This window comes from Myiozetetes cayanensis, unplaced genomic scaffold (genome assembly GCF_022539395.1).
Source record: "Myiozetetes cayanensis isolate MyiCay16 unplaced genomic scaffold, myiCay2020 scf19, whole genome shotgun sequence".
Classification (NCBI taxonomy): domain Eukaryota; kingdom Metazoa; phylum Chordata; class Aves; order Passeriformes; family Tyrannidae; genus Myiozetetes; species Myiozetetes cayanensis.
Genome location: NW_026087400.1, coordinates 3428947 through 3456174, shown reverse-complemented (window position 1 = coordinate 3456174; position 27228 = coordinate 3428947). Strand labels below are relative to the sequence as shown.

At 53.5% G+C, this 27228-nt stretch overlaps 2 protein-coding genes across 4 annotated transcripts; both read right to left on the bottom strand.

Moving 5' to 3' along the window:
• Window positions 1-151: 151 nt before the first annotated feature.
• SNPH (syntaphilin) lies at window positions 152-12957 on the bottom strand. Of its 3 annotated transcripts, XM_050313408.1 has the most exons (6): window positions 12851-12957; window positions 12660-12717; window positions 6198-6274; window positions 5245-5445; window positions 3451-3600; window positions 152-2607 (listed from the first exon to the last, which is right to left on the bottom strand). In XM_050313408.1, exons 3-6 carry the CDS (start codon window positions 6239-6241, stop codon window positions 1467-1469), a joined length of 1536 nt encoding a protein of 511 aa, XP_050169365.1. In that variant the 5' UTR covers window positions 6242-6274; window positions 12660-12717; window positions 12851-12957; the 3' UTR covers window positions 152-1466. The 3 variants fall into 3 exon arrangements, with proteins under 3 accessions (XP_050169365.1, XP_050169363.1, XP_050169364.1); XM_050313406.1 differs by lacking the exons at window positions 6198-6274; window positions 12660-12717; window positions 12851-12957 and adding an exon at window positions 5935-6191; XM_050313407.1 differs by lacking the exons at window positions 6198-6274; window positions 12660-12717; window positions 12851-12957 and adding an exon at window positions 5935-6191 and having other exon boundaries at window positions 5245-5346.
• A 1683-nt stretch (window positions 12958-14640) lies between these two features.
• On the bottom strand, window positions 14641-26730 carry RAD21L1 (RAD21 cohesin complex component like 1). Its single transcript, XM_050313414.1, has 13 exons — window positions 26075-26730; window positions 25791-25920; window positions 24209-24308; window positions 23173-23279; window positions 22722-22907; window positions 22005-22106; window positions 20898-21008; window positions 19638-19867; window positions 18587-18689; window positions 17679-17821; window positions 17172-17252; window positions 16529-16606; window positions 14641-15736 (listed from the first exon to the last, which is right to left on the bottom strand). Exons 1-13 carry the CDS (start codon window positions 26216-26218, stop codon window positions 15524-15526), a joined length of 1728 nt encoding a protein of 575 aa, XP_050169371.1. The 5' UTR covers window positions 26219-26730; the 3' UTR covers window positions 14641-15523.
• Window positions 26731-27228: the final 498 nt, after the last annotated feature.

The window sequence follows — 27228 nt, the reverse complement described above, 5'->3', positions numbered from 1 at the left end:
GTGGACGCCAAGGGCTGGCTCCAGCCAAAGCAGACACAGACCCAGCGACATTTATTACATCCACCACAGAGAGCGAGTACAGGACAGGGGAAACAAGAAGAGGGGGGTTACAGCTTTTTCAGTTCTGTATTTAAAAAATATATTATATGGATTTGTCCTTCAAATATAATCGTTACATTTATTTCTTGGCAAAGCTTTGGATAGTCTAACAGACGTGTACACAGATCCACAAATACATTGCACGAGAGGCGAACATCCCAGCTCCGCTTCCACCTGCCCCAGCTGCCCGGACACTGCTGCTCCCCAGATCTTTTCCCCAGCACCTGGTGCTGTGCTGGTGGAAGAGCTGCTGCCCCCACTGCCCCCCAGCACAGGCAGAGCCAGAGGATGGGGGATGCAGGGAAGCGTGGGGCACGCGGGATGGGGCGCATGTGGAGCATCACCGCCTCCCAGGGCACCCGGCCAGTGGCACCCGTGGGTGGGGGAGTGGGGTTGGGGTGGGATGGGGTGGGGAGAAAAACACTGTTAGTTCAAGTCACGAAGAAACCACAGACATTCGTGGGGTGGGAGCGCGGCGCACCCGGGGGAGCCCTGAGTGCCGCGCCCCAACAGCCCCGCTGAGCAATCCTTGCTGTCTTTGCATCTCAGCAACAACAAAAAAAAGGCATTTTTCTGGAGGCCACCAGCAAAGCGGGAATTTGGGTGGGCCGGGGGGGCAAAGGGCTTGGCTCTGCCTGCACGGCGCTGCCCGCACCCCGGCAAAGGCATCCGAGCTCCAGCACATGGTGGGATAACCGGCATCACCGCTGCCAAAACCACGAGAGGCCCCGGACCTGCTGTCTGGTGGCCAGAGTTCCAACAACCAGGCTTCAGTCTGTACCCAAAAAAAAGTGAATATAGTGCAAAGCAAAGGGAGGGAGAGCCCATGGCTTCCTTGGGGCGCTCCGTGCGTGAGCCACAGCACAGTTCCATCCCCATGTGGGGAGCATCTCCTAGGGAATGAGCAGCTGGACCAAACCGCTCCGGAGCTGGTTCCTGTTTCTGGGCAGGATCCCCCCATCCCCCTGCCCACAGACAGACTCTGCACCTGGAGCAAGGAACCACTGCACCCCCAGTGATCCCTGCTGCCATCAGCTGCTTACCATCAACTGCCCGTGTCAGGGCTGGCCCTTGGGACAGCCTGGGGACAACCGAGAAGCAAGTGCAATGGAGGGAGAGCCCACCCGGTGGGTGCAGTCCCCCACAGCCAGAGGCATGGGCAGGGGTGTCCATCAGCAAAGGGTGACTTTTAGTGCCCCTCTTCCAACAACAGTCCTTTCCATCCTCCAGGACAGAGCAGCTGGAGGGGGCAGCACACCCCGATGCACCCACAGACCCCTCCACCCCTTCCCACCCGCCAGTGCCACACCAGGGTTTTACAATCAGCAGTCGGGTCCATGGGGGCGGGTGGGGGCCTCGGGGTGGGGTCAGGGCTGGGCACTGCCCCCGGGGCCAGGGCTGGCGACGGGGCGACAGCCCATCCTGCGGATGGAGTGGAGGGCGACGGTGCAGCAGCCCCGCAGCAGGGAGCTGATGTTGTAGATGGGCTGGCCCTGCCGCCGCTGCGAGCGGCACAGCCAGGCCACCGTGGGCACCGCCGGCACCACCACTGCCAGCAGATCCACGATGAAGTGGCGGCTCCAGTAGCTCTTGGAAGGGTTGTTCTCGCAGCCGGTCGCCTCTGTCAGCTCCTCATCCGCCACGCAGGCGATGGCCACCGAGGGGCTGGCGCTGGGGGGCTGCCGCACCGCGGGGTTGCAGGGGACACCGCCCTCAGCACCGCCACTACCCGCCGTCGTGGCATCGGGCTCAGCCACCAGCATGTCCGTGGCCCCAGAGGGGTTGGCGAGCTCAGGGACGGGCATCGTGTCTTCCATTTCGGAGACCCAGGCGGAGGTGGGGCTGCCCAAGCTGCAAGCCTGGGACTTCATCACCTTCTCCAGGATGGTGTCCAGGTCGGGCTGGCAGGGCACAAAGTCCGTCTGGATGGCCCGCTCCTGCATGCAGCTGGCCTGCACCCCTGCCTCCACGCTGCCCCGCAGTCCCAGCACCTTCTCGTAGGTGTTGCTGGGGGGCAGGCGGCTGCCAGGCTCACCCCCCACCTCCAGCGGGTCCGTGTGGCCCGGAGCCTCCTCCATCCCCACGAAGCCACTGTCGGCCCCCTCGTCCAGCGAGATGGTCTGAGAGCCCCCCACGTTGCGGTCCCCGGCCCCCTGGTCGCTCAGCTTGGTGTAGGTGGAGCTGCGGGTGAGGGATCGGGCTGGGGACCCCCCGGCCGACTCGCCGGCCCCCTCCTCCTTCAGCGCCCCGTTCTGCGCCACCTCCATGCTGTGCAGCAGCGTCTCCAGCTTCTTGTTCTGGATGTTGATGTCCACAAAATACTTCTGGAGGCCCTTGTCCTTCTCCAGCAGGTTGTTCTTCACCGTGTCGATGACCTGCTTCAGCTGCTTTATCTCCTTGCGGGCCTCCTTCAGCGCCAGCTGGGCCTCCACGCGGTGGCACTCCTCCTCGATCCAGTCCTCCTGCATCCGTGACAGCTGCGTCTTCAGGTCCTCGATCTCAGCGTCCCTGCGGAGATGGGAGGGCACCGCCACGGCGCTGAGGGGGCTGTGGGGACAGCCCCGTCCTCGTGTGCCCAGGACTGAGTTGGATCACCCATAACCCGGTGACTGGATCACTCGTGACTGCATCCAGTGGCTTGAGGACCCTCAGGAGCAATGCCAAGGCCCCCAGGGGGGTGACACTCAGGGACCCTGAGGAGGGATGCTCAGGGACCCTCAGGAGCAATGCTGATGGACCCCTGAGAGTGATGCTCAGAGACCCTTGGGAGTGATGCTGAGGGACTCCTAAGAATGATGCTCAGGGACCCTCAGGATTGATGCTCAGGGATCCCCTGGGAGTGATGCTCAAGGATCCCTGGAAGTGACGCTCAGCCTTCTCCCAGAGGGGCTGCAGCGCCCAGGGCTCCCGAGGGCTGCATGGGGGTGGGCAGGTGCCCTGGGCAGGCGCGTGGCAGCTGGCATTCCAATGAGGACATGCCTAAGCCCGAGAGGAGCAGATGGGGATTAGCCACCCTCTGACGCTGAAATTCAGCAAAAGCACGGCAGGGACTTAACCGGGGCGAGGGGAGAGCGCAGCCACCACAGGTGGGACGGGGGGCTCCACGGCCCCCTAATCTGCGGCTCCTGGGCTGGATGGGCAGCAGTGCCAGACCCCTGCAATGCCACAGTGCAGCCGTGACCTCGGCACCCGGGCACGAGCCCGAGGACAAGATGCCGTGCTGGGAACCGAGACCCCCAGAAGGACCAGTCCCAGACAGGAGCTGCCACGGCGGGTGGCGATGGCCGGTGCCAGGACCCTTCCCGGCTGCTCCCGTGCCAGGGAGTCAGTGCCTGCTGCTCCCGTGCTCACCTGTCCTGCAGCCGCTCCTGCGTGTCCTTCAGGCGAGCCTTCAGGTGCCGGATGCAGACCTCCTTCTGCTGCAGGGGGGTCAGGTACTGCTCCGGCGTCGGTGGCTTTATCCCATGGTTGTCACTGCAGAGGTTGTACTTGGACGAGCGCCTGCAGGGACACGGGTGTCACCCACCGCCAGTGCCAGGCTCGGCACAGGCTTGGCACAGGGGTACCAACCTGCTCCCAGGGTGCAGCCCCACAGCACATCCCGAAGGAGCCCTGGGAGCAGAAGGGGCAGGATGGGTGCCTGAGGGTGCTGTGCTGCTGGCAGGAGGGGTGGGATGTGTGTCTCAGGTGCTGTGTTGCTCGCAGGAGGGGCAGGATGGGTGCCTGAGGGTGCTGTGCTGCTGGCAGGAGGGGCAAGGTGGGTGTCTCAGGTGCTGTGCCACTGGCAGGAGGGTAGGTGCAGCCTCTGGACCCACTGGTGCTACTGGTGGGCACTGAGCCTTCTGAGCTGGGCATTTCGCTAGGGCACGAGCAGAGCTGGGAGCAGGTGGGCACCAAGGCCTCTGTGTGAGCTTTCCAGGAATGACTGACATGGATGGAGACCCCAGGGTGGGATCAGCCCCATCAGGGATGGAGGCAGAAGATGGGGAATAGAAGGGTTTGGGATGGAGCAGGTCTGGAGATGGTGGCTGTCCTGCCCCTGGAGAACAAGCCAGGGCATCCAGCATTTGCTTCAGGCTGGGCCAGCGGCACATCCGGACCCTCCTTGTGCCACCACTGGCACTGGGGTGGACGAAGTGACATCTCTGGCCCAAAGCCTAGGGCAGTGCAGAGAGCAGGGGCTGCTCAGGGAGGCTGGTTTTGCACATTTAGGGCTACATGGTGGGCTGGGAGGCACGTGGAGAGCTGGGAGCAGCATGAGCAGCTCCTGCATGGCAGGGGGGGAACCGAATTCCCTGTGCACAGCAACAGGGTGGTGGGAATTCCCTGTGCATGGCAGGGGGCCATCCCAAAGCCCCTGTGGATGGTGGCCAGCAGCCCAGCAGCCTTCGGCCAGGGACAGAAGCATCACGTTAGAAGCATCCAGGCAGGACTGTGGCCTTGGAATGCCCCATGGCAGCAGGATGGCCATTGGGCCCTGATCACCATGTCACCCCCGGGCCCTTCAGACCCTCCCAGACTGACTCCACCTCTGGGAGCTGGAAGGTGGCTGTGGACAGGCAGGAGTTGGGCCTCACTCCCTGGAGCAGTGCACCACGGGCTGCTGTGCCTGAGGGGCTGGGGCTGGTGCTCGTCCCACAGATCAGTGCCAGCTGCCTGTGCCCCAAACACACCAGCAGCTCCCTGCTAAGAACCCAGGGTGCCACCAGCTCTTGCCAAACTTTTGCCAGGCAACACAAGGGGATGGAAGCGAAGTTCTTGTTCTCGTGCCTTTGGTCTGGAAGGATCCAGGTGCTCCTTGGAGTGTGGGAACGGCAGGAGGGAGCGTGCAGCGTGCAAGCCACAGCCACAGCAGGACAGAGGGGAGGGGATGACGGGGGTCCCTGAGTGGCAGGCAGGGGGACAGGGAGGGACACAACACAACAGCAGCAGTGGAGAGGTTTGGAGGAGGATAGTGAGGGTCTTTGGAGACACGCCAGCAGCTCTGCCAGCTCCAGCTCCCCCAGCCACCACGCGCACAGCCTCACTCCACCGGGCCCTGCGCTCCTGTCCCCGCCGGGCACCGGCACCGGCAGCGTGGGGGGGGCTGCTCCCCCTGCCTGGGGGCACCTGGCAGCCACCCTGGGGCCACGGGTGATGGGTTACCTTGGGGTGGGGCTGCTGTCGCTGCCCTTGCAGGAGCCAGAATTGCTGCTGCTGCTCAGCGAGGAGGTGCCGTAGGTGTCCCTCCCGGGGGGCGAGGGGCGCCTGGAGGCAGGGAGAAGAGGCTGTGTCTCAGGCCGAGTGGCTGAGGGCGCTGAAGACTTAAAGAAGGAGGCAAAGCCACTCCGTCCATAAACCCCGCGACTGCCAACCACCACACCGAGAACACACAAGACAAAAGGACAAAACAAACAGCAGGGATCAAAATGGCACGGACATGGTGACGGGTACAAAGGCAAGGCTGGGGGGGGAGACGCCCACCCGCTCCCCCCTCCCTGGTGTGGCAGCCCCTGGATGCTGGTACAGCATCCATGCACCCTGAGGACCTTGGGAGCCCCTGGGACCCCCCGGGAGCCCCTGGAGAGTCCCCTGGGAGCGTGGCCCCGACAGAGCTCGAGCCATGTCTGCCAGAGCATCCCCTCCATGTGGGCAGCTCTGCCTCTTCTCCCTGCCCATTCTGGGCCTCTACCTCCATAACAGCAGTCCAGGCCATGGAGACATCGGAAAGGAACAAACGCTTTTTGTCCTCCCTTTTTTTTTTTGCCTCTCTCACTCCGCTCGAGGAGAGACTTTCCAAGGGCTAACACACCTCCCAGTTTCACTGCCCCAACCCCAGCGCTCTCCACCACTCACTGCCTGCCTTCGCCCAGATGGACGGTGGGGTCGATCCTGGCTGTGGCACAGACGGACAGAGGGACGGGCAGTGCAGCGCTCAGGGGGCCACATGCACGGACAGGGAAGTGCTGTGCAGTGGGCAGCGCCATGCAACCCCCCGAAAGCTGGGCTGGGGGTTCGTGCTGCGAAGTGGCAGCTGGTGGTGGAGGTGTGGGGATCATCCCCTCCCGGCTGCAGGCGCTGGTGCCCGGTCCTGGGGCCAGAGGTTGAAGCATATTCACCTTCGAGATCCCGTGGACGAGCGTCTGCTCCCCGGCATGGACATGGCCGCGGTGCCACGGGTCCTGGGCACGGGGAACTGCGGGTGAAGGCAACAGAGAGAGAGGAGGTGAAGGCAGGAACATGGCCCCGGGGAGGCAGAGACCCTGCAAAAGGGTAGGTGGGCCCTGGCACCGGGGCATCAGTGTAGTCCCCAGGGCCACCAGTACCAGGGCAGATGGGGACAGCATCCCCTGCACATCTGGGCTGTGCTTCCTGCCGGCCTCCCATAACCTGGGAATGCTGGGATGCAGCATGCCTAGGGCACATCAGGATGCTGGGGGCACAGGGTGAGGGTGTTCTTAATTTAGAACAGAAGCAGAGCAGGTGCCTGCCTGCTCATGGTCTGGAGCTCCTTTCCCACCAGGCTCCAGACACGGGACAAGATTCCCCCTTCCTCCAGGGCCCCATCCATGCCAGGAGGAGGGCATGCCACAGGGACAGAGGGTGCCTGCAGTGGTGGCATTACTCAGGGCAGAGATGGGACAAGGGCTCTGACACCCATCCCTGGACCTCCCTGGGCAGGCAGCTCTCCCTGCAGCGGGATGGGCGCCTGCTCTTCCACAATTAAGTCCAAATCACGCATTCAGCAGTGACATGAGGTGAGGAAGAACAGATCCCTGCATGATGAGGCAGCAGCAGCTAATCCCCTGGGAAACACAGAGCCTGCTTTCCTGTAAATAAATAGGCCAGATCCAGAGGCTTGCAGCACCTCGGGCACACGCAGGATGTCAGGGAGCAAGGGAAGCATCCGCTCAGCACCCGCATCCTGCCAAACATCCCAAGGCACTGCTGGGATCCCCGCTGGGCTCACGCTCTGCCAGAGAAGGACAGGCTGGGGGCACCCTGTGGCCCCCCCTCCCCGTCCCCAAGCCCATTCACAATGCCAGCATTTATCCCAGATTTTGGCAGAGCAACGCGAGCGATGGGACCAGCCAGCACATAATCGATGGGTGACAGGAAACACTCAGTGCTGCTGGCCCTGCTCCCGGGGACTGCGAGGAGTGGGACAAGAGGGGAGGCGGGAGAGGAGAGGGGGCACAGCCAGCTCACCCCAGTGCAGCTTTCTGCACTTGCCACCCCAGGGTGTTTTTTTCCAGGCTGCCTCAAGGCCCACCCTGACCAGCCCAGGCCTCTCTTTTGCCCAGGATTTGCTGCTCCCTGATCTCCAAACCAGGGCACTGAAGAGCCCAGAATGCAGCCACAGGGCACCCCCAGCCCCAGCCAGGGGGGTGCCAGCTCCCCTGGGACACTGCAAGAACGAGTTGGGGGTCCTGCTGCTCCGACCTGGGATGGATTTGCCAGGAGATGACCTGGGCAGGGGGAGGCAGCGCCCTGTCCTGCTGGATCACTGCTCCCGAGTGGCTGCGAGCTCTGCTGCTGCAGCAGCGTGAATCAGCATCCACAGGGAGCCGAGCGTGGCCAGCAGGAGCATCCTCCAGGATTCTCCGGCATCCTCCGGCAGCGCCATGCCGGGCTGCGGCACAGCCTGCACTCCAACAGCTCTCCAGCAGGGATTTAGGGAGATCTGTGGCCACCGGGGTTTGACTCCTTGCCCTCTCGCAGCCCCAAGCCCTGTGTCCCGGGTCCTGCAGCCCAGTGATATCTGTTATCAGCCCAGTGGTACCCCAGCCACATCCAGATCTTTCCCCACTCATGACAGAGTCACCCTCATGCCAAGCCACTCTGCACAGGGGTCCCTGTAAGCGCCAGCCCCACAGATGGCACGCTGTGTGTCCAGCCCTTGGGGCTCCTGAGAGCTCCCCATGCTGCACCCCAGGCACCCCCCGCCAGCATCCTCAGGTAGGAACAGTTCTGTGGGGAAGCCTGGATTTGACCTCATGTCTGAGGAGCTCATTTCGTTCTCTTCCTCCTCCCACTGCTGCAGACTTGCCTGGTGCCCACGCCGAGGCTCAGCGCCTCCCACAGCGCCCAGGGTGTCTGGAATTCAATCACCGGTAATAAACCGGCACTGCCTTTATTCCCAAAGAATCAATGGGCCACTTCAGTCTCTCCCCGGAAGCCTCACTGTGCCCAAGGGCTGCCCAGGACAGGCAGGGTGGGCAGACTCAGCACCAGAGCAGAACACAGCCCTTCCCATGTGGTACATGGCTCCTGAAGGCTGAGGAAATTACTGATCTGCACTCAGAATTACCCCCGTCACATGGACCAGGATGAGCAGCTGCAGCACCAACGGAGCCTCACTAGGAAGCCAAGGAGAAATCCACGATTAACTCCGGTCTAGTGGGTGGCATCCCTGTCTGTGGAGGGGGTTTAGAATCACAGAATGGTTTGGGTTGGAAGGGACCTTAAAGCTCATCTCATTTCAACTCCTCTGCCATGGGCAGGGACACCTTCCACTAGCCCAGGTTGCTCCAAGGCCCATCCAACCTGGCTTTGAACACTTCCAGGGATGAGGCAGCCACAGCTTCTCTGCACAACCTGTGCCAGGGCCTCACCACCCTCACAGGGAAGAATTTCTTCACCATATCCCATCTAACCCTGCTCTCTGTCAGTGTGAAGCCATTCCCCCTTGTCCTGTCACTCCAGGCCCTTGTCCAAAGTCCTTCTCCAGCTTTCTTGGAGCCCCTTTAGGCACTGGAAGGTGCTCTAAGGTCTCCCTGGAGCCTTTTCTTCTCCAGACTGAACAACCCCAGCTCTCCCAGCCTGTCTCCAGAGCAGAGGTGGTCATGACAATTCCTGGAGCAAGATCAGGGGGCACTGGTTTGTCCCCATACTGGGGGCACCAGAACCAACACATTCCTGGAGCCTCCAACAGCAAAACTCCCTGTGAGTCCCCTGGCACACGTGGAACAGGAGGGGAGCACTTTTAAAAACAACAGCACAAACCAGGGCTTGTTCCATGCAGTGGAATTAGCCTGGGGAATCCCTGATAAATAAAGGAAACAACTGGAGCTGCAGCACGAAAAGCAGATCCCCCAAGGAGGGCTGGGATGCAGAACTGGCACAAGAACCCCACACTGCCACTGTCCTGGCGTGGGTGACCATAGGGCACATCCCCAGGTGGGTGCCACCAGCCACAGAGGGGACTTGGGGCTCTGCCAACCCACTGATCACACCATGACTCTGATGCCAAGGGCAAAGGATGGCAGAGCAGTGACAGAGCAGTGGCAGAGCGCCTCAAGGCTCAGCCTCGTGCCCCAGAGGAAGATTTTCCTGGGAAGAGCAGCTCAGCTCCTTTTTGGGATCACTGCTCCGCAGAGATGCCTCTTTGCCACCAATCCTGCCACTTCCCCACTCCATGATGGATCCATCAGCTGTTCCAGTGAGAGACAGACTGGGCTGGGCAGGTATTGCCCCTCCTAGGTGCTTCCCAGTGGGAAAAAGGGCCATGGAACCCTTGCAGAGACCCCCACCATCGGCTCGGTGAAGTGTCCGACGGTTCCTCAGCTCGTTCCTCTGAAGGTTTCAGGGCCGCAGGCCCACGAGCTTCCAAAGCTCAACTCCGGTGGGATTCAGAGGGATCCGGCTGCTGTGCTGGGCTGAGACACCCCAACAGCTCGTCCCATCCCCACGGGGAACACGGGAGAAGGTGTGGGAGCCCGGGGCTCACTGCCAGCGCCAGCCCTCAGCACGAAGCTGCCGCGCCAGCAGCCGCCACATTTTCCCGGATTTCTCGCTCACTGCTTCCTTTGTCGAGGCTCCCATCACCCTGCCCGCTGCCGGATCCCCGTGTTTCCCTTGGCACATCCTGTGTGAGGAGCGTTTTTGCAACGGTGGCACCGAGCCCAAGCGTCTGAGAGCAGCTTCACCCACTGCAGAGACCTGGGAGAGGACCCGTGGTGTCCCCTGGGAGATCTCCGGCCTCCCAGGATGAACAAGGTTAAAAGCAGAGGGAACACGGGGAGGGAAACCACGGCTTTGGTTTTCCACGGGGCAAAAAGGGCTCCACAGGAGCTTCCCTGCCTTCCTGACACTGCCTCTGTTTTTTTTCCACACTAAAAAATAAGCCCAGAATTGGAGGTGGCCAACTACCAGCAGCTGATGTGGGGCAGAGTCCTGTGTGCCCGGCCAGCAGCAATGCCAGGGGTGGCTTGCAATGGAAAAGGGACAGGAATACAGCTGGAGTGCAGTGGGAAGGAGAAGGATCCAGCAGCCAGGGCCAGCAGAAGCCCTGATGGAGGAGAGGGTCAGCACTGGGGGCACCAGCTGACCAGCTGGGGGCAAATACTGGTGATCATGTGTGTGCTCCTACTCCTGCCATGGGGGATTTTTGGGATTACAGGGGTTGCATTGCTCCTGCTCAGGAGATTCCAAGGATGTGGTGGTATCTCCATAGGCTGGGAGCCTCTGCTCCAGCGGAGATGGCTCATCCCAAAGCAGGCAGAGCTTCACCTGGGTCCCGGGCAGAGGGAGATCATGGAATCACAGAACCATTTAGGTTGGAAAAGATCTTTAATATCATCAAATCCAACCGCTAACCCAGCACTGCCAAGGCCACCGCTAAATCCAGCTCAGGGCAGAGCTGAGTGCTCAGGGCACAAGCAGGGACAAACCCCACGGGGTGTTTATGCAACACCACCAGAAAAATCAATGGTGCTAAAAGTGTTTGTATCCCATTCCAAAGTGCAGGAGCATCTCCTTTTATTCTCCTGTTTGTTATAAAACGCTGAGTTGCCACCCGGAGATTACAGGAAAACAAAGACCACCCGGAAAGCTCGGGTTATGCAGTTCATCACTTTTCCAGCTGACCTGGCTGCAGCTCCAAACGGGGAGGTGACGGTGACAAACCCCAGTCCCCACCAGCTAAAAACAAGGTGCCTGATCAGAGGGCACAGTCTGGGCTCTCGCTGGGCCCTCTGGAGTCGAGGGGAAATGGGAAAAGAGCTCCATGACAAATGCTGTAGCAGCATGAGAGCAGGAGCAGGACACCCAGGATGCAGACCCCGTGTCTCCCCCCGGGCTGGGAAGGTCCGCAGGATGGGACGGAGGTGACATCGCACTGCACAGCCCATCCTGCACAGGTGCTGCTCTGCCAGGAGCACAGCTGAGGACTGGGAAGCAGAAGGGAGAGCCCACTCCTTCAGGATACAAAGGCAAAAACATGGAAGACAAATCCATCTTCCAGTGCAACAGCCACTCCTCCCCTGTGTGCCTCGGCGCAGCGGAAGCAGGTCTCCCCTAACCACCATCCACCTTGAGAGAGGGCTGGGAATGACGGCGGTGCCGGGGGATTAGCCCTGGGTCTCCGCACCGCTAGAATGGCCTACTTTAACCACACACCACATCTCCTGCCTCAGCCCTCTGCGGCGCTGCCGAGGCGGGAGCAGGGGCACTGCCCCCCTGACCCCCACAGCCCTGGACACCGGGATTTGCACCTGCTGGCACAAGGTCACAGCACGGAGTGTCCATTGCCCAGGGAGGGTGGGAACGCCGGGATTTTATGAGCAGAACAGGCGCCCAGCAGCGGGTTCTGTGCGACAACCACAGCGCTGACCTTGCGGGGAGGAGAGAACAGAGCACCCAGCTCAGCCCACTCGGGTGTTTCTGTTGTCCCTCTGGAGACGGAGCACGAAGCCATTAAGTAATAAAATGTCAACTGCACAGCAGCTCCAGCCCCTGCAATGCCCCACGGAGCCGGAGACACGTTGGGATGCTGCACGAGCAGATGTGGGGCTGGTGCTTGCAGGGAGAGTCTGGTGCATAAGATGAGGGTCTGATCCCTGTGACGTGGGACTGGTGGATGCAGGAGGGTCTGGTGCAGAAGAGGGGGGTTTGGGGTGCACAGGGAGGGTCTGGTGCATGAGATGTGGGTCTGGGGTCTGCAGGGAGGGTCTGGTGCTTGCAGGGAGGGTCCAATGCATGTGATGGGGTCTGATGCATGTGACAAGGGGCTGATATGGGTCTGGTGCGTGCGATGTGGGACTGGGCCATGCAGGGAGAACCTGGTGCATGTGACGTGGGTCTGGGGCACCCAAGGAGGGTCTGAGGTGTGTAGGGAGGGTCAGGTGCATGAGATGTGGGTCAGGTGCATGAGATGTGGGTCTGGTGAGCACCACGTGTGGCCGATGCCGCTGTGTGGGTCCCAGAGCATGTAATGTGGGTCCGGGGGTTGTGAAGCAGGACCGGTGGGTGTGGTGGGGGTCCAGGTGGCTGCAGTGTGGGTCGGGGCATGCCATGGGGATCTGGTGCACGCAATACGGTTCTGCCGTGTGTGCCGCGGGGGTCTGGCACACGCAATGCGGGTGCGCTGCGGGCCTAATCCGTGACCCGCCCCGAGAACCCCGTGCCCCGGGAAGCCCCCCCCCGTTGTGTCCCCCCCGCGGTGCGGAGCGGCGCCGGCAGACCCGTGCTGCGCCCCCCGCCTCCCCTCTCCGAATCTGCAGCCAGAAAGGGATGAGTCACGGCGGCCGCGGGGCCCCGCACCGCGCCCCCCGCCACGCACCGCGCCCCGCACCGCTCACCTGCGCGGGGCCCCGCCGATATCGGGGGCGGCAGCGCCGGCGGAGGGGGCTCAGCGACCTGCCGGGGAAGGGAGAGAGCGGGCGGTGAGCGGCGGCGGCGCGGGGCCCGGTGCGGTGCCCGGTGAGGTGCCCGGTGCGGTGCCCGGTGCGGTGCCCTGTACCGCTCCCCCGCCCTCCCCCGCCTCCATCACCTGCGCCGGCCTTCATGGGTGCGGCGGGGCGGCCAGGAGCGCTGGAGGGATGAGGGATGGAGGGAGGGATGAGGGATGAGGGAGGGATGGAATGGGGAGGGAGGGAGGGAGGGATGAAGCGGGGACGGAGGGAGGGATGAAGAAGGGAGGGAGGGATGAGCCGTGCAGCTGCGTAATTTGCTCCCTCCTCTGCGATCTTAAAGCGACGGCGCCGCGGGTGCCTCTCCCCCCACCTCCCTCCCCGCCGGGTTTCCCCCCGTTTCTATGGCAACTCTCATCAGCCGGGGCGTAACCCCTCCATAAAAAAAGAAAACAGGCAGGTTTTGGGGAGCCTCGCGGACCGGGTGCGCCCTGCTCCCCGTGGCGCTGAGCTCCTCGCCCCGCGTAACCCCGGAGGAGGAGGAAGAGGAGGAGGAGGAGGAGGAAGGGGAGGGGGGAGCCGGGGCAGCCCCGCTCTGCGGCCACCCGGCCCTTGGAGCCCCACCGGCGTCGTGATTTTCATCTTAACCGTTCCAGCTCTGAGGAGATCCCTGCCCCAAATTAGTGACGCATTTTCATAAAGTAAAATCAATAAATAACCGGAATTCTCTGCCCTGTTTCCATCCGCTCTGGGTGAGCGCGAATTACCGGGGCTGCGGTGGAGAAGCAGCATCAGCCACAGGGAGCTGTTGCCCCGGGCTGTTCCTGGGGTCCGGGGGTTTGGGAGATGAGGCTGGAGGCTGGCACGGCACGGCTCGTCCTCCAGCACAGCCCGGTTGCTCATGGCACTGCCCACACGCTTCCCGCTGTAGCTGTAGAGATTAACCTTCCCAAATTATTCTGTGAGGAAGCAGCCTGTGGGTGGTGGTTTTGGGGGGAGGGAGAGGAGCAGCAAGGTTCCATCTCTGGCTCCGCTCCGGTGTCCGCGGCCGGGAACGCCCAAGGTCGGCTGCGGACACCCCCGTGGAGAGCAGGAGCATGAGATGCACGTGTTACATACACCCAGGTGACATCCGACGTGTGTGTCTCCACATATGGACCGAGAAGGGAAATGTTCCCGTGCCGGCACGGTCGGAGCAGAATCTGCTCCTGCTCTGGGTCTGGACCTGAGGCCCGTTGTGCTTCCCAGCCATTCCCAGCTCCCTTTGTCACTCCCCCGCGGTTATTCCGGAGTTCTGACAAACCTGTTTGGTAAATGCATTCCCGTCTTTCCTCCAGCGCTATTTCCTGCATGATTTGTACCTCATTAATCCCGACACACAGACTCTTTTCAGTGTGTATATATATCTCCTACCTCCCATTTATTCCTGCCCGCCTCCAGCTGCCTTTTGTTTCCCTTTTTCCTGGTGAATCCAGTGCACAGCCCCTATCCTTGAAAGGAAAATTAATGAATTATCGCATTTGCTGCCACTGGAGCAGCTCTGACCATGTGGCCCAGGCAGCAGCTCTGCTGTGAGATGCAGAGTCATTCCTGATGGCTTTTGGGGGAGACAAATAGTTTCTCCTTTCCTCTGCAGTCCGCAGTGCTTGGTTTCCTGGGATGCTCAGACCCTCAGAGCGGGAGCACTGCTCCAAGGGGGCTGGACCTGCTGTGGGGAGAGGTTTTCACCAAAACCAGCCCCCTGAACCCTGTGTGACAGGAACCACTCGTGTTTGAGGGCTCAGAGACACAGGGGTGTCACTGAGATGAGTGAACACCCAAAAGCCAGGTGACAAGATCACCCATCCTTTCCAATTTTAAGTAAAATCACCAAATCCCTGACTGAGATGAACCCACAGGATTTGATCCTTCTGAAAAAAACACCAGCAAGTGAAGGAAACATCTAATTTTTATTGATTCCACATGAAGTAATGTCCCCACAGCACTAGAGCACCTGAGTGGGGACACAACCACCCCTGTGGTGCCTGTTGGAGGCAACTGGAAATCAAGAGCTTCAGAAAATAACAGTAAAAGGGGTAAAATTTATCTTAAATTAGACAAAAATACAAGGAACTAGTAACATTTCAGTTAACATCAATTTTTAAGTAAATCTACACGTGAATAAAGGGTGCTAATAAGTAAACAAGCTCTGTGAAATCTGACATAGCAGGATTCCTAGGAAATAGAATTTATTCCTAAAGCTTATGGACTCTTCTAGAGCCACTGTAACCTCTGTCTGCCCAAACACACAAAATCAACACTGGAGACAGAACATTGCTAGATCTTAAAACATCAAATACTAAACACTCTTTGAAAGGAATAATTTTAAATAGACCAAATTTTTTTTGCTAAGGGGAGTTAACAGACGTCTCTTACTGATGGTGTGAGAGGATTAACAGACACAAGCCTCGACAAAAATAATTTAATCTCCAAAGGTGGTCTCCGAGAAACGTTTTGAAGGACTTCTATAAAAACCATTCAAGGACTTTTATAAAATTCCTTTAAGGACTTGCATAAAATCCCCGACAATGTAAATCCCCTATGTAGAATATGTATTTAATGGAATTTTATTAACCTATCATATAACCATCCTATAACTCATCCTATAACCGTAAATACTAAAACCAAGCCCAGCAGTGAGCACCTGGGGCAGCACAGCACAGGCCACTGTTTGCATGGTGTAAATGACAGGGAGAGCTCTCTGCTCAGCTCCCACGCTTTGACAAGACGCTCAACCCCTTTCCCAGGAAAACCATTTGCTGCAAGGACGTCCCTTAAGGTGTGTTTTGGTGAGCTGGTCCCACTGTGCCGAACATGGGCCCGGCCGTGGCCGTGAGGTCCGCGAAGGGCTCGCGCTGCCGCAGCTCCAGGACCTGCTGCTTCTTCAGGACCAGGAGGACGTAAAACTTGGCTGCCGCTTCTTTCCGGCTGTTGTTCCGGCAGAGCTCCCGAAAACTGAAGGAGCACGAGCCCGATCTCCTCAGTTGCTGCGTGAGGGAAAGGAGAAAGCGGTCAGGTCAGCTTTCCCAGCAGGCAAATAGGATCCCACGGGCTCCAAGCAGAGAGCGCTGCCCAGAGGGCAGAGCTCAGCTTGAGCACCTCCAGATAGGATCCGGCCTTCATGGAATCATGGAAGCACAGAACGGGTTGGAAGGGACCTTAAAGATCCTCTCATTCCCCCACCCCAGGCAGGGACACCTTCTACTAGACCAGGTTGCTCCAAGCCCACGTCCAACCTGGCACTGAGCACTTCCAGGGATGGGGAAGTGCTCTCTGGATGTCTCGGCATCCGTGTTTATGGAAATGGCTCTTAACGTTTTATTGCCACAATATTGCTGGTACCTACATGTGTTACTAAAATCTACAATTCCACTGAATTCCAGGACACCAACGGAGCACTTCCAGCATGGTTTGTGTCTGAAAACACTAAATATCCATGCACAGCCTGTTCTCTGCTTACAGAGTCACAGGGACCTCACAGGCAAGAACTAAGTGTTCTTATCACTTGTTTTTTAAAGGCTACACCACAGGTTTAAGTATTTATTTATTATTTGGACAAATACATTTCTATAAAGTGACATTCAGAAAATTCTAGTGATTCCTGCAGCTGTGGGAGGAGGCACCACTTCAGGCACCCAAAATGCTGACATAAAGACCCCAAAAAGCAGAGTTACAGGGGGGCAGTGACATGGGCAGTGGAAGGAGGAGCTTTTCTGACACGGTCCATGTGAAATCAACACCTGCTTTTGGTGTCTAATAACAAGATCCAGCACTGGTACCTGTAAAGTTTTGTGTAACTGAAGAGTTCTTTTGCTCCATTTTATTTCTTCACTGTCTTTCTTGATCCTTTTTTGCTCCTTGAGAGGAAGTAAACAGGAGGTTAGTGTTTGTAAAGAGTCACACACCATGATGGAAAGGACAGGAGTTCCAGCTTGACTGAAAACCAAGCCAGAGCTGGGCATCTGGGTGGCCAAACTCAGGGAATCTGGTGCCTCTGACACCTGTGTGCTCACACAAGGTTTTGTGGACAGAGAAAAGAAGGATACCTGTGAGCTTTCTGCCGCAGAGACAGCTCAGGTGCAACAGGCCAGGCACCATGGAAGGCGTTCCAGTGAGGCAGCTCCACAGCAAGGGACTGCTCTGTGGGACTGGGATTCTGACAGTATTTGTACTGGCTGTTCGAATATTTGGCTTGGGATTTTGGGCTTAACCTCTGACAGCCCTGGTTTCAGGGTGCCTGAGCATCCTCAGAGCCAGCAAGTTCAGAAACCAGTAAGGTGGTTTCCTTCTTACAGGAAGCAAAACTCACTGTAAGTTTCTGATGCCACCTTTTCTTTTTTTTTTTTTTTTTTTTCTATAATATTTCTGAGAAAGGGTTCTCTTCTGAAACAAGGCAGGGCCATCAGCTCTGAGGACACACACCTTTGGCACCTCCACCTGCTGTTCTTCAGCTTCCTGGCCCAAGGAAGTTTTTGAGCTCTCGGAGAAAGCTGCTCCATCCAGCTGTGGGCACGGAAAGGACAATCAGTAGGGCTGACCATTTACTCATACAGTGAGATTCTCATCACTTACTTCTGCTCAGAGAATTTATTACAATGAAGTTCTCCAAAGTGAGTTGACAGTTGCTATTTCCACCATGCCTTTCCTGACACTGGGAAGGATCCTTGTTGTAGGATTTATCATTTATTGTACTTAGTGATTAGACTGTAATCTCTACTGATCAATAGACATTTTAATTAACCATTCCTTCACTGTGAGAGCTTACCAAAGTAATTATAAATAAACTTTCATCACACAAGCTACTTCATGCTCTCTTAGCCTCCTTTTCAAACATTAGTAATTTCTTAATGTGTTTTTAGTGGAACCTTAGCATAGAGTGGAACCAAAATAAACACACTTAGGTCTCTAAAACTGAGGAAAACTGCTCACTATGGTTTCATCACAGTTCTCATTGGTTTCATTTCTGGCATTCCGTGGTGGAATAATCATAAAGGAATCATTTCTAATATTTCTCTCAGTCTCAGAATGAGCTGACTCCTGCAGGTAACTTGGCTCTTCTACTGGCAGCATCCCTGTATTAACAGAAAACCAGAATTCAGGAGGCAATTACTGTGAGTCACTGTCCTTAAAAAAACCCCTGAAAACCAAAAATCACACCCTAGTTTGCAATCTTTGAGAGTAGGAGCCAGAATGAGCAAATTTCAAAGAAACATCTTTCCCAAAAGGAGCATGGAAGAAGAACCCTCCAAGGGAGTTTTTCCTTTTCTAAAAGTTGACCTTTATGGACTCACAGGAGGTGGGTTTGTTGATTCATTTCTGAGGCAGAAACACAGGTTAGTTTTCACAGAGTGAAACATGACATTTTTATTTTCCTGATATTAACCAAAACAAATCTCCCAGAGAGAAATAGAATTGTTGTCATGAATTTGGAAATCTGGAGAGCAGTTTGATTAAGCTCAGAATAAGTGGGAAGATTTTTTTTTTTGTTATATTTGTTATATTTAAAAAACCCCAAATAACACCACCCAAATCTGCAGTTTCAGAGACAGAGAAACCAAAGGTAACACTAAAAATATCTCCTCATGCCACAAGGAAGAAAAAGATTTGCATTTCATTTAATTTCTAAAGAACAAAAGAACAGCAAAGGATGAATAAAAGCAAACATACAAACCAACCTTTTTTTTTTTATATATGTATATAACAACAGTCAACTCCCTAAACATTTAACTTTTTTGGCCTTTGATTCATAGAAAACTGCACACGAACACCATGCATGTGTCTCAAACATTATGTAGAATAGAAAATAGTAATTCTGCACAACAAAATTAAAATATTACCTGTGGTATCTTGCTCTTTTCTCATTTCTTCCATTTCAGAGACCCTCTGTACTCCACCTCCTCTCATCTTAAATCTGACACTCTTGAAGCATTTTTCAAACAACTGAAAATAATTATTTTTTCTTTGTTTGCTTTCAGAACACCACGTCAGATTATTTGCAAACATCAACACAAAGGCACGAATATGAGCTGCATGTTAACTACTGTTACCCAGAACTTCCATATTTAAATTAGGTCATTCTGAAAATCTGCAGTTTTGATTTTTTTTTCTTTTTTCTTTTTGAAGTAACTGGCTTCTGCAGCTTCAGCATTGTCCATGAACTCCATTAAAAAAAAAAAAAAAAAAAAAAAAAAATCTTGGGAGCTGCTTGGATCATTTTTCCTTGAAGCCAGGAAGGATGAAAGAAACAAATGTCTGCAGTTTTCATCCTTCTAGAGAGCAAGTTGTAATTCTGCAGCTGGACTCTAAGTGGTGAAGCTGCACTGCTGCAGTGAACCCTTCCAAATCCATCAGCAGTGTTCTAATAATAATATTTAAGTCTGATGTCCGTTTAAAGGTTGGACATTTAAGGGTTGGACTTGGTGATCTCAGAGGTCCTTTCCAACCTGGTTGATTCTAGGATTCTAAAGTCGATAGACATGAGAAGTGTCTCAGATTGATTATGGACAGGAAACAAGGCAGAAAACAATAAAACAAAGGAGAAGGTAGAAAAGAAATGGACAGAAATGCAAAAAGCTCTGGCTGAGGGTAAGATCAGTCAGGTGCCAGCGTGTGAAATGAAACACCAGCTCTCATGTCTTTGTAATTTTTCCCTTCTCGTTGGGCTGCAGGAGGTTAAGGCTGTGACTCCAGAGATGATGAAGCAATTAGTGCTGAGTGTGAAAATAATCATCGGGTGTCCAGCTGACTTGCACTGCAGAGCAATTCTTCCCCTGGCACTGGAATTTGGATTGAACTGAGTCTGCAAAAGCCCTGTCAGCGAGACCCCAGCTCTGCAGCAGTCCTGGAATCTGCACAGTGCCACAAACCCCCCAGGGAGCTGATCTTTACCTGTTGCAGGTCAGCGTGAACCACGGGCTGCGTGGAGTGGGACAGGAGTTTATCCACACCCCCCCACTCCTTCCACATCATCGTCTTCTTGGTTGGGGGAGCGAGCTCCAGCGTGGCCAGGATGTCTGTGCAGTTGGTGAGCTGGTTGTAAATGGCATTGCAGCTGAGCTCCTTCTGTACATCCACCAGCAACTTCCTCTTTCTTTTGTTTCTTTTCCTCGGGGTGACAGCTACAGAGAGCAAGTAATAAAAAAACAAATCTTAAGGTCTATTCCCAGGACACTAAGCACAAAAAAATAATTAAAAAAAAAAAAACCCTTGAATCAAACCAGCTGCTGACCTCCCAAACACCGCCCAGACTTGAAAAAAAAAAAAAAAATCAAAGTACAAGTGCACAGGCCCTTTCTTCAAAAGATTGCATAAAGTTTTCGCTCTTTTTACTCTTGTACAGGAAATTCCCATATGTTTAATTACAGAAGACATATGACTATTGTGCTAAAGAACGGGGAACAGGAGGACTTAATGAGAACACATGATATAGCAGCAAGACTGAATAGGCTGCCTTTAATCCATCAGGAAGTTAACTGATCCAAAAACTGCTGCTGCACTCAACAGGTTTCATTACCTCATAATTCATATCTGTGTTTGTCAGTTTAATCCTTTAGCAATTTCATCAAGATGTAAACACAAAAGAAAGGCACAGATTGGTTGTGTAGTCATAACTCCCTGAATATTGGAAAATTCCAATATGGTAAATATTGCTGTCAACATGAGTGTGCTTATTTGCAAACAGCCAGCAAGGTGATAGGTAGCGTTTAGATTTACTCACAGAGGAAATGTAATACTTTTCTTTTTGGGTCTTATTAGAGTTAAAAGTTCACAAACCAACATTTTTCCAAAAGTTTTAAGATTGTTATTTTAAACATAAAAGTGACTGCTGTAATAAAATTAAAAATCACTGGTAATAAACGTTCCTCAGGTGAAATTTCAGTACCACCCCTGAGCAGGCTGGGCTTGCAGTGCCAGCTGAGCAACAAGACTTGATTTGGTGCATGGAATAAACTGCAAGAAGAGACTTGGGCTAATCAGACAAATGACCTGACACTGGTTTTGTATAACAGCTCCCATAAAATGGAACTCTGACAGAAGGAGCAGATGAAAACTGGAGTGGGAATAATCTCTTCTGCAAATATTTTGACTGCTGAGAAAACCAAACGTAGTTAATGCAAACACTCAGCAAGAAAGTGATCAAGTTCTGACCTGTGTCATCAACTGGCTCAAGCACAAATCCTTCTTCTCTGAACAGAAGGAATGTCTCATTCATTGTGTGACTTACGTCCTTCATCGTGGTGTCTGCACAGTTGGACTCAACTGCAAGAAAACCCAACAAACAACCCAAATGAAAGAAAGTTTGCAAGATGGACTGACACCTCAGCTGCACGTCTGAGAAGGATCTCAGAGGGAAAAGGTGAGAATTGGACAACTGTGGTTTTGTTTATAATCTCATAATTACAATCAGCAGTAATCACTGGCACTGCTGCTGCTCGTACCCTGCCCTGCAGGTTTCCCTTCGCTGACCCCAGAAGGACCAGGCGGTGGAAGAGGCAGCAGAACCGATCTGGAGAAAAACCCACACAAGAAAAAGTGTCCAGGGGAAAGAAAATGTCTGTGCTTTCAGTCTGTAGCTGTTTGCAGCTCCAGGCAAGTGCAGGACAGTGTGGACATTTCTATCAACAGAGAAGGAACAGGGAGCACCAGCACGAGCACAAGCAGAGGCAAGAGCCACTCTATGCCTTTAAAGCTGTTCCAGAATTCTCAGTTTTAATGGAACACTGGGATGGGGGAATAAGGATTTAAGATAAACATTTCCCAGAAACACTTTTTCAAAACGTAATTTATTTCACCAACATCAAACCAAAAAATTAGCAACACCCTTAGGAACTACTTCAGTGTCATTTGTCACAGAAATATGAAACCAGAAATAGAATTTTTTTAGGTTGGGAAAGACTGTTTAAGCTCTCCCAGGGAAGGTTCACAGTTACAGCACACTCTTGTTGGGTTTCCTCCCCCCTCAAAAGGAACATCACACCGTGAGCAGCAGGGTGGACCAACAGCATATCCAACAGGATGCCACATAAAAGAGTTTCTAAGCAAAGGCAGGTTACAAATTTGGAATCCCTAAATCAAAGGAAATTACCCAAAATAAGGTGGATGAAGCAGTTTAGGGAAAAAAAAAAAAAAAAGGCAAAATAAATGAAGAAAGGAAAAAGCCACAGGATGCTGCAGAAAGCTGGATGCGTGTGACCTTAGGCATTAACACAGGAACAGAGGGGTTTGTGTGAGCCGGAGCAGACTCTGCAAACTCACTGGTTGTGCTGTTCTCTGGCAGATCTGGTGACAAAGGGCGTGCTTCCTCCATATCCAGGATGCCTTTATCCAGGCCATTTTGCTCATCCCTCAACAGGATTTCTTAAACACAAAACACATAGTTTTAGTCATCCTAAGCCTGGTTAGTCATGAAATAGCCTGATACAGCCTGATGTTACTTAAGGTTAATTCTCTGCAAGGAAAGCAAGCTCAGCTTCCCCAGATGGCTGTCAGTGGTAGGGTTGTCTGCAACAGCACAAAAAGGGGAGGGTTAGTCCTAAGTTTGAAATTTCCACCTTTTCTTTGAAAAATATGGTCTTGATAGTGTTAGAAGGTATAAATCTATAAGGTTTACATAAATATTCTAAGCCATAACGATGTAGAAGCTGCTTTGCTGCCTTTGTTGTTACAACAGTAAGGATAAAAATGCTGTATTATTTCACCTTTGAAAATAGAAGATAAACTGTTAAGCATTAAGCATAAATTTAATGCTTTTAATTCTAAAATAATGAAATATAGCCTTTAAACCAATTTGGCAATGTCTAGGTGATCATGGATTCAGTGACAAGTAGAAAACAAAACAAAGCACGAAAACAACAAATAACATGGAATTTATGTTTGAAAACAAACACTTCCGGTGCCGTCCTGTTTGTTTGCCTGTAAGAATAAAAATATTTGGAGAGGAAACTGATTCAGTTTGTCTGTTGCAAACCCTACCAATCATATCTGCAGCATCCTCCTCATCTCCAAAGCAGTCATGCTGGAAGCAGAACACATCTTCACGCAGCACAGACTTGTCACCGCTGGCACTGGCCGAGTTGTGATCAGCCACCAGACTGTTACTGCTCGTCAGGAAGCTGCCCTCAAAGAAGCTTTGTCTTCTCAGTGCATCTGCTTCTTCCTCTGAGGAAACACACAGCTTCTGATGCCTCATCTGCATGAGTTTGGGAAACCCAGATTCATCCACTTCCTAGTTTTTTCAAATAACTTTTAAAAGATTGCGAGACACCCCATACCTCAGTTGGGATAAACAATTCTGCTAGTTCAGTAAAAGCAGAGAATGCTTAGTTTTGATTCTCAGTCTCTGGTATCAGATTATATTGCTTACATAAAATTTTAAGCCCAAGATGGTATGACAGAATATTTCTAATTTCTCAGCTTCTCTCACCAAAGTTCCTGACACAGAGAGGTATACTGCTTTCATAATCCTCTGTAAGTGTGATGTCTTCAGCTCTGCTCTGATTCAAGGTAAAATGTTCAGCAACATCAATGGCACTGATGAAAAAAAAAAATTATAAAAATAGAGGGTGAACTGAAACACATTGAACATTCAGCTGGAATGTGAAAATTGTTTCTAAACAGCCTTCAATCCTGGAATTTTGTCACAAACCCCTGTATTTCTCCACTCTCTTTTGCCAGTAAACTTGGACTCATTCGATTTTGTTCCTGAAACATCTTTTAAACCGAATGGCACAACTCTTTGGGCTGGCAGAAAAGGCACCTTTACAGAACACACTTAGCACACCAAGGCCCTTGAATAAATGGTATTACACTGCAGCTGTACTTACAGAGTAATAAACCCTCACTGATCCCATCAAACCGTATTTATGGGGAGGTGCAGAGGAAGCCTCGGTGGAAATCTGTTATCCTGGACCTTCAGGGCATCAGAGCCATCAGAAACATAACTTGGCCTCCTGCTTTATTATTTTTTTTTTTTTTCAGTTTTCTACATTAATGTTGATTTGTGTCAGAAAAGCCAAAGAAATAGGCTGGCTTTTCCTCGGGAGCAAGGCTGACTCCTGCTGATAAAACACCCCAGAGAGCAGTGGCACAGAAATGAAATGAAGCCGCGCAGTGGAACGGTACAACAGTGGGGTTACTGGCCAGAGCTTCCACGACTGGTACTCGCTTTTATCTCTTCTCTTGAGATCAGAAAGCTGTTTGCATCCTTCACTCAGACAACTTAAAATCCTGAAGTCTAAGTTCAAGGCATTAATTCATTGTGAAGGTCTGTTGATGAAAGGGCTGAGGAAAACTACCAAAGCACAAAGACTGTACCTGTAGCTTTGTAAAGGTCAGAATTCAGGAGAATTCGGTTATCAAATCAAAACAACCCCATCTGAGTCTTTGATCAGATAGCAGCCAGGAGAGCTTTTGCTTCTGAAAACACTAAAAGAAGGAATAAAAACTAGGGAAGCATTTACTTTACATCTGGTAGTGGTGTTTCAAAATCATGAAATTCTTCAGGTAATGTAATGGACTGATAAGCAGCCTCAAAGTTCTCTTCTGGAAGGTCAAGAAGCCCTGAAAGAAAGAGGCAACATAACGAAATAAGTATCAATAAAATAAAAGTAGTCTTCTCCCAAGTAGGTATAATCAGCCTATAAACCTGTCAGGAGGGGCTGCTGCCATTCTAAATCACAGCAAGGTAAAGCTTAGGCACTCCAAAGTGCAATTTTATTTTCCACATCTTTTAGAAGATCTGTTTTTCCCAGGCAGATAGAGAAGAGCCTGCTGCAACAGGACCTGAAATATGTAAGTACTTGTGTTTCTGAGCAGTTGCTTTAAGTCCCTGGAAGGTTCTCCCAGCTGACATTTAGCCCAGAGTCTTTCGTAGCACTGCAAATGAATCACTGTGGTTTCCTTTTCTCTCCTGTGTCTCCAGCATCAAATAATTATGTACTGAGACTGCAAGAACTGGGGAATCAAGAGAATCTTGGAACAATTTGGGTGAGAGGGGATTTGTGAAGGTCGCCTAACCCAACCTTTTGCTCAGAACAGGGTTCATTTCAAAGTCAGATCACTTTTGACTGTTTCTGCTGATGGAGATCCCACAGGATCCCTGGACAGCCTGTTTCAGCATTTTACCACTTCCACTGAGATTTTCTGCCCCCCTTCTATCTAGTTTGAGTCTCTGTTGCTGCAGTGACTCTTGTCCTTTTATTCTGCTGCGTGGTACCCTGCAAGCTGCTATACGTATCTATCCAAAATAGCCTCAAGTTGTGCCAAGGGGCTTTCAATTGGATATTAAGGAAAGTTTCTTCACTGAATGGGTTGTCAAGCCCTGGCACAGGTTTCCCAGGGCAGTGGTGGAGTCATCATCCCTGGAGGCATTTAAAACACGGGCAGATGTTGCCCTTGGGGACATATTTTAGTGGTGGCCTTGGCAGTGCAGGGGGAACGGTTGGACTCGATCTTTGGAGGGCTTTTCCAACCTAAACGGTTCTGTGAGTGTATGATTCCATAATCATATCTTTGATAATAATGCAGAGTAATTTTTCTCTATTCTACAAACAGACCAGGTCACAAAGCACATTAGAGCTGGCAACAGACATTGGTGTCCCCATTCTCAGCCTTTGTTTAGACAACAGTGCCTCCCATTTGTTGCCTAAGTACAACAAACATAGAGCCAGTTGGATAAGGGTCCAGTCCTCTCAGCTCCCTTCTCCCTGGCTACATGGCCAGAGCTCAAAACATGCTGTCAGGTCTGGCACTGACACTGTTAGACATGCTGTTTGGTGTCATCAGAAATTAAAATTAATTATCCAGCAATGGAGGCTGAATTCAGGCATCTCCTTGTAAGGCCACTTAAGACACTGCTTCTGTTAAGGGAGTCAAAAACTTGAAATAGCATTAAATTAAGCCAGACTAAACACCAGTGGTAGGCACAAGTATGTTCAGTTTCCTTTGGGATCAATAACGTGTATTTAACAATATCCGAAAATTAACTTTTAAAATGAGAGCTGTAAAGGGTACAGCTGGGAAAGAGCTGAATTTTGAACACACCTGGGCGAAAGGCCGTCTTCATCTTGGTCAGAGCTTCACTGCAGTCTGCCAAGAGGTACTTGGCTTTCCTGTGGTAAATCCTCACCACTCCCAGGAGTAAGTGCCCAGAGGTTCGCAGAGCTATAGCAAACTTAAGGGTTAAAAAAAAAAAAAAAAGGTTGTTCAGGAGTTAGGATTTATTTTTTTTTTTTTTTACAGTTACAGTAGTAACAGAGTTCCCTATGAGAGATGAGCACCTCCACCCCAGGGCTTTCCAGGAGGCTGCTCCTCATGGCACAGCCTACCTTTGGGGAGATGATTTTTTGCACGGTGGCCTCCAAATTGCACTCAAAGATATGTGCCTTGGTGAGCTTCTTCTCCCAGTGGGCAGCCAGCCAGATTTTGGCCAGCGGCCCCCGCTTGCTGATGAGCAAATGGACGTAGAACATGGTGCCCAGGCAAGGGTTGCAGGGCAGCCCTGCTGAAATTCCGCTTGGGAAATTCTCCCTCCGACGGGAAACGGGTCCTGGGACACCAAGTGGGACTAGGGATTTAGTGGGATCTGAGGGGATGGGGGACCAAGTTGGGTGCTATGGGGAGGGGAGGATTTACTGGGATCTGAGGGGATGTGGTACCCAGGTAGGTATTGAGGGGATGGAGGAATTTAGTGGGATCATGAGGGGACAGGGGGATTTAGTGGGATCCTGAGGGGATAGGGGCACCCAGCTGGGTGTTAAGAGGACGAGTGAACCCTGAGAGCACTGAGGGAATGAAAGGATTTGGTGGGACCCTGAGGGGAAGGGGGGGAAATTAGTGGTGCCTGAGGGGAGGGGGGCTTGGAATCCAACCAGGCCGTCAGGGGATGGGAGGATTTAGCAGGACCTGAGGGGATGGAGTGACCCAGACGGGCGCTGAGGGGATGAGGAGATTTAGTGGGATCTGAGGGGACAGGGGGGTCGGACAGTGCCGTGGTGGGGTGAGGGTGGGGTTGGGTTTAGCTGGATCCTGAAGGATGGAGGGGCCCAGCCGGGCACTGAGGAGCTCTGAGGGGGCCCAGCTCGGCACTGCGGGGATCGGGCGGGATTAGCGGGCGCTGAGGGGGCTCGGCGGGGCGGGCGGACCCTCCTCAGGCCGCGGCTCAGCCGAGGGCGGGAAGGCTCCGCCGGGGGGTCCCGGCACCGTCCTGGGAGCCGACGGTTCGCGGCAGCTCCGGCCGCGGCCCTGCAGGGCCCGTGTGCCCCTCTCCACGGCCCTGCCCAGCTCCGGAGCCCCCAGGCGGGGCCCTGCCGCTGGAAAAAACTCCCCGTTCCTTCCCGGGGCTCACCGGGAGCTCACCCACACATCCCCAGGAGCGCGGTGCTGCGCCCCGCATTTCAGGTTCCTAACAGAGGAGAGCAATCTCACTCTCCTCCTTCTCCTTTCTCTCCTGTCCTCCTTCCCCTCCTCTCCCTCTCTTTCC

Coding starts and splice junctions, on each gene's coding strand:
- SNPH (XM_050313406.1), bottom strand. CDS start 6,191: ATGCTTCAACCTCTGGCCCCAGGACCGGGCACCAGCGCCTGCAGCCGG. Junction 5,446..5,934: donor CATCTGGGCGAAGGCAGGCA/GTGAGTGGTGGA, acceptor GGTGGTTGGCAG/TCGCGGGGTTTATGGACGGA. Junction 2,608..3,450: donor CAGGAGCGGCTGCAGGACAG/GTGAGCACGGGA, acceptor CCATCTCCGCAG/GGACGCTGAGATCGAGGACC.
- RAD21L1 (XM_050313414.1), bottom strand. CDS start 26,218: ATGTTCTACGTCCATTTGCTCATCAGCAAGCGGGGGCCGCTGGCCAAA. Junction 16,607..17,171: donor AGCAGGTGGAGGTGCCAAAG/GTGTGTGTCCTC, acceptor CTTCCTCTCAAG/GAGCAAAAAAGGATCAAGAA. Junction 15,737..16,528: donor AGTTACACAAAACTTTACAG/GTACCAGTGCTG, acceptor TCCCTCACGCAG/CAACTGAGGAGATCGGGCTC.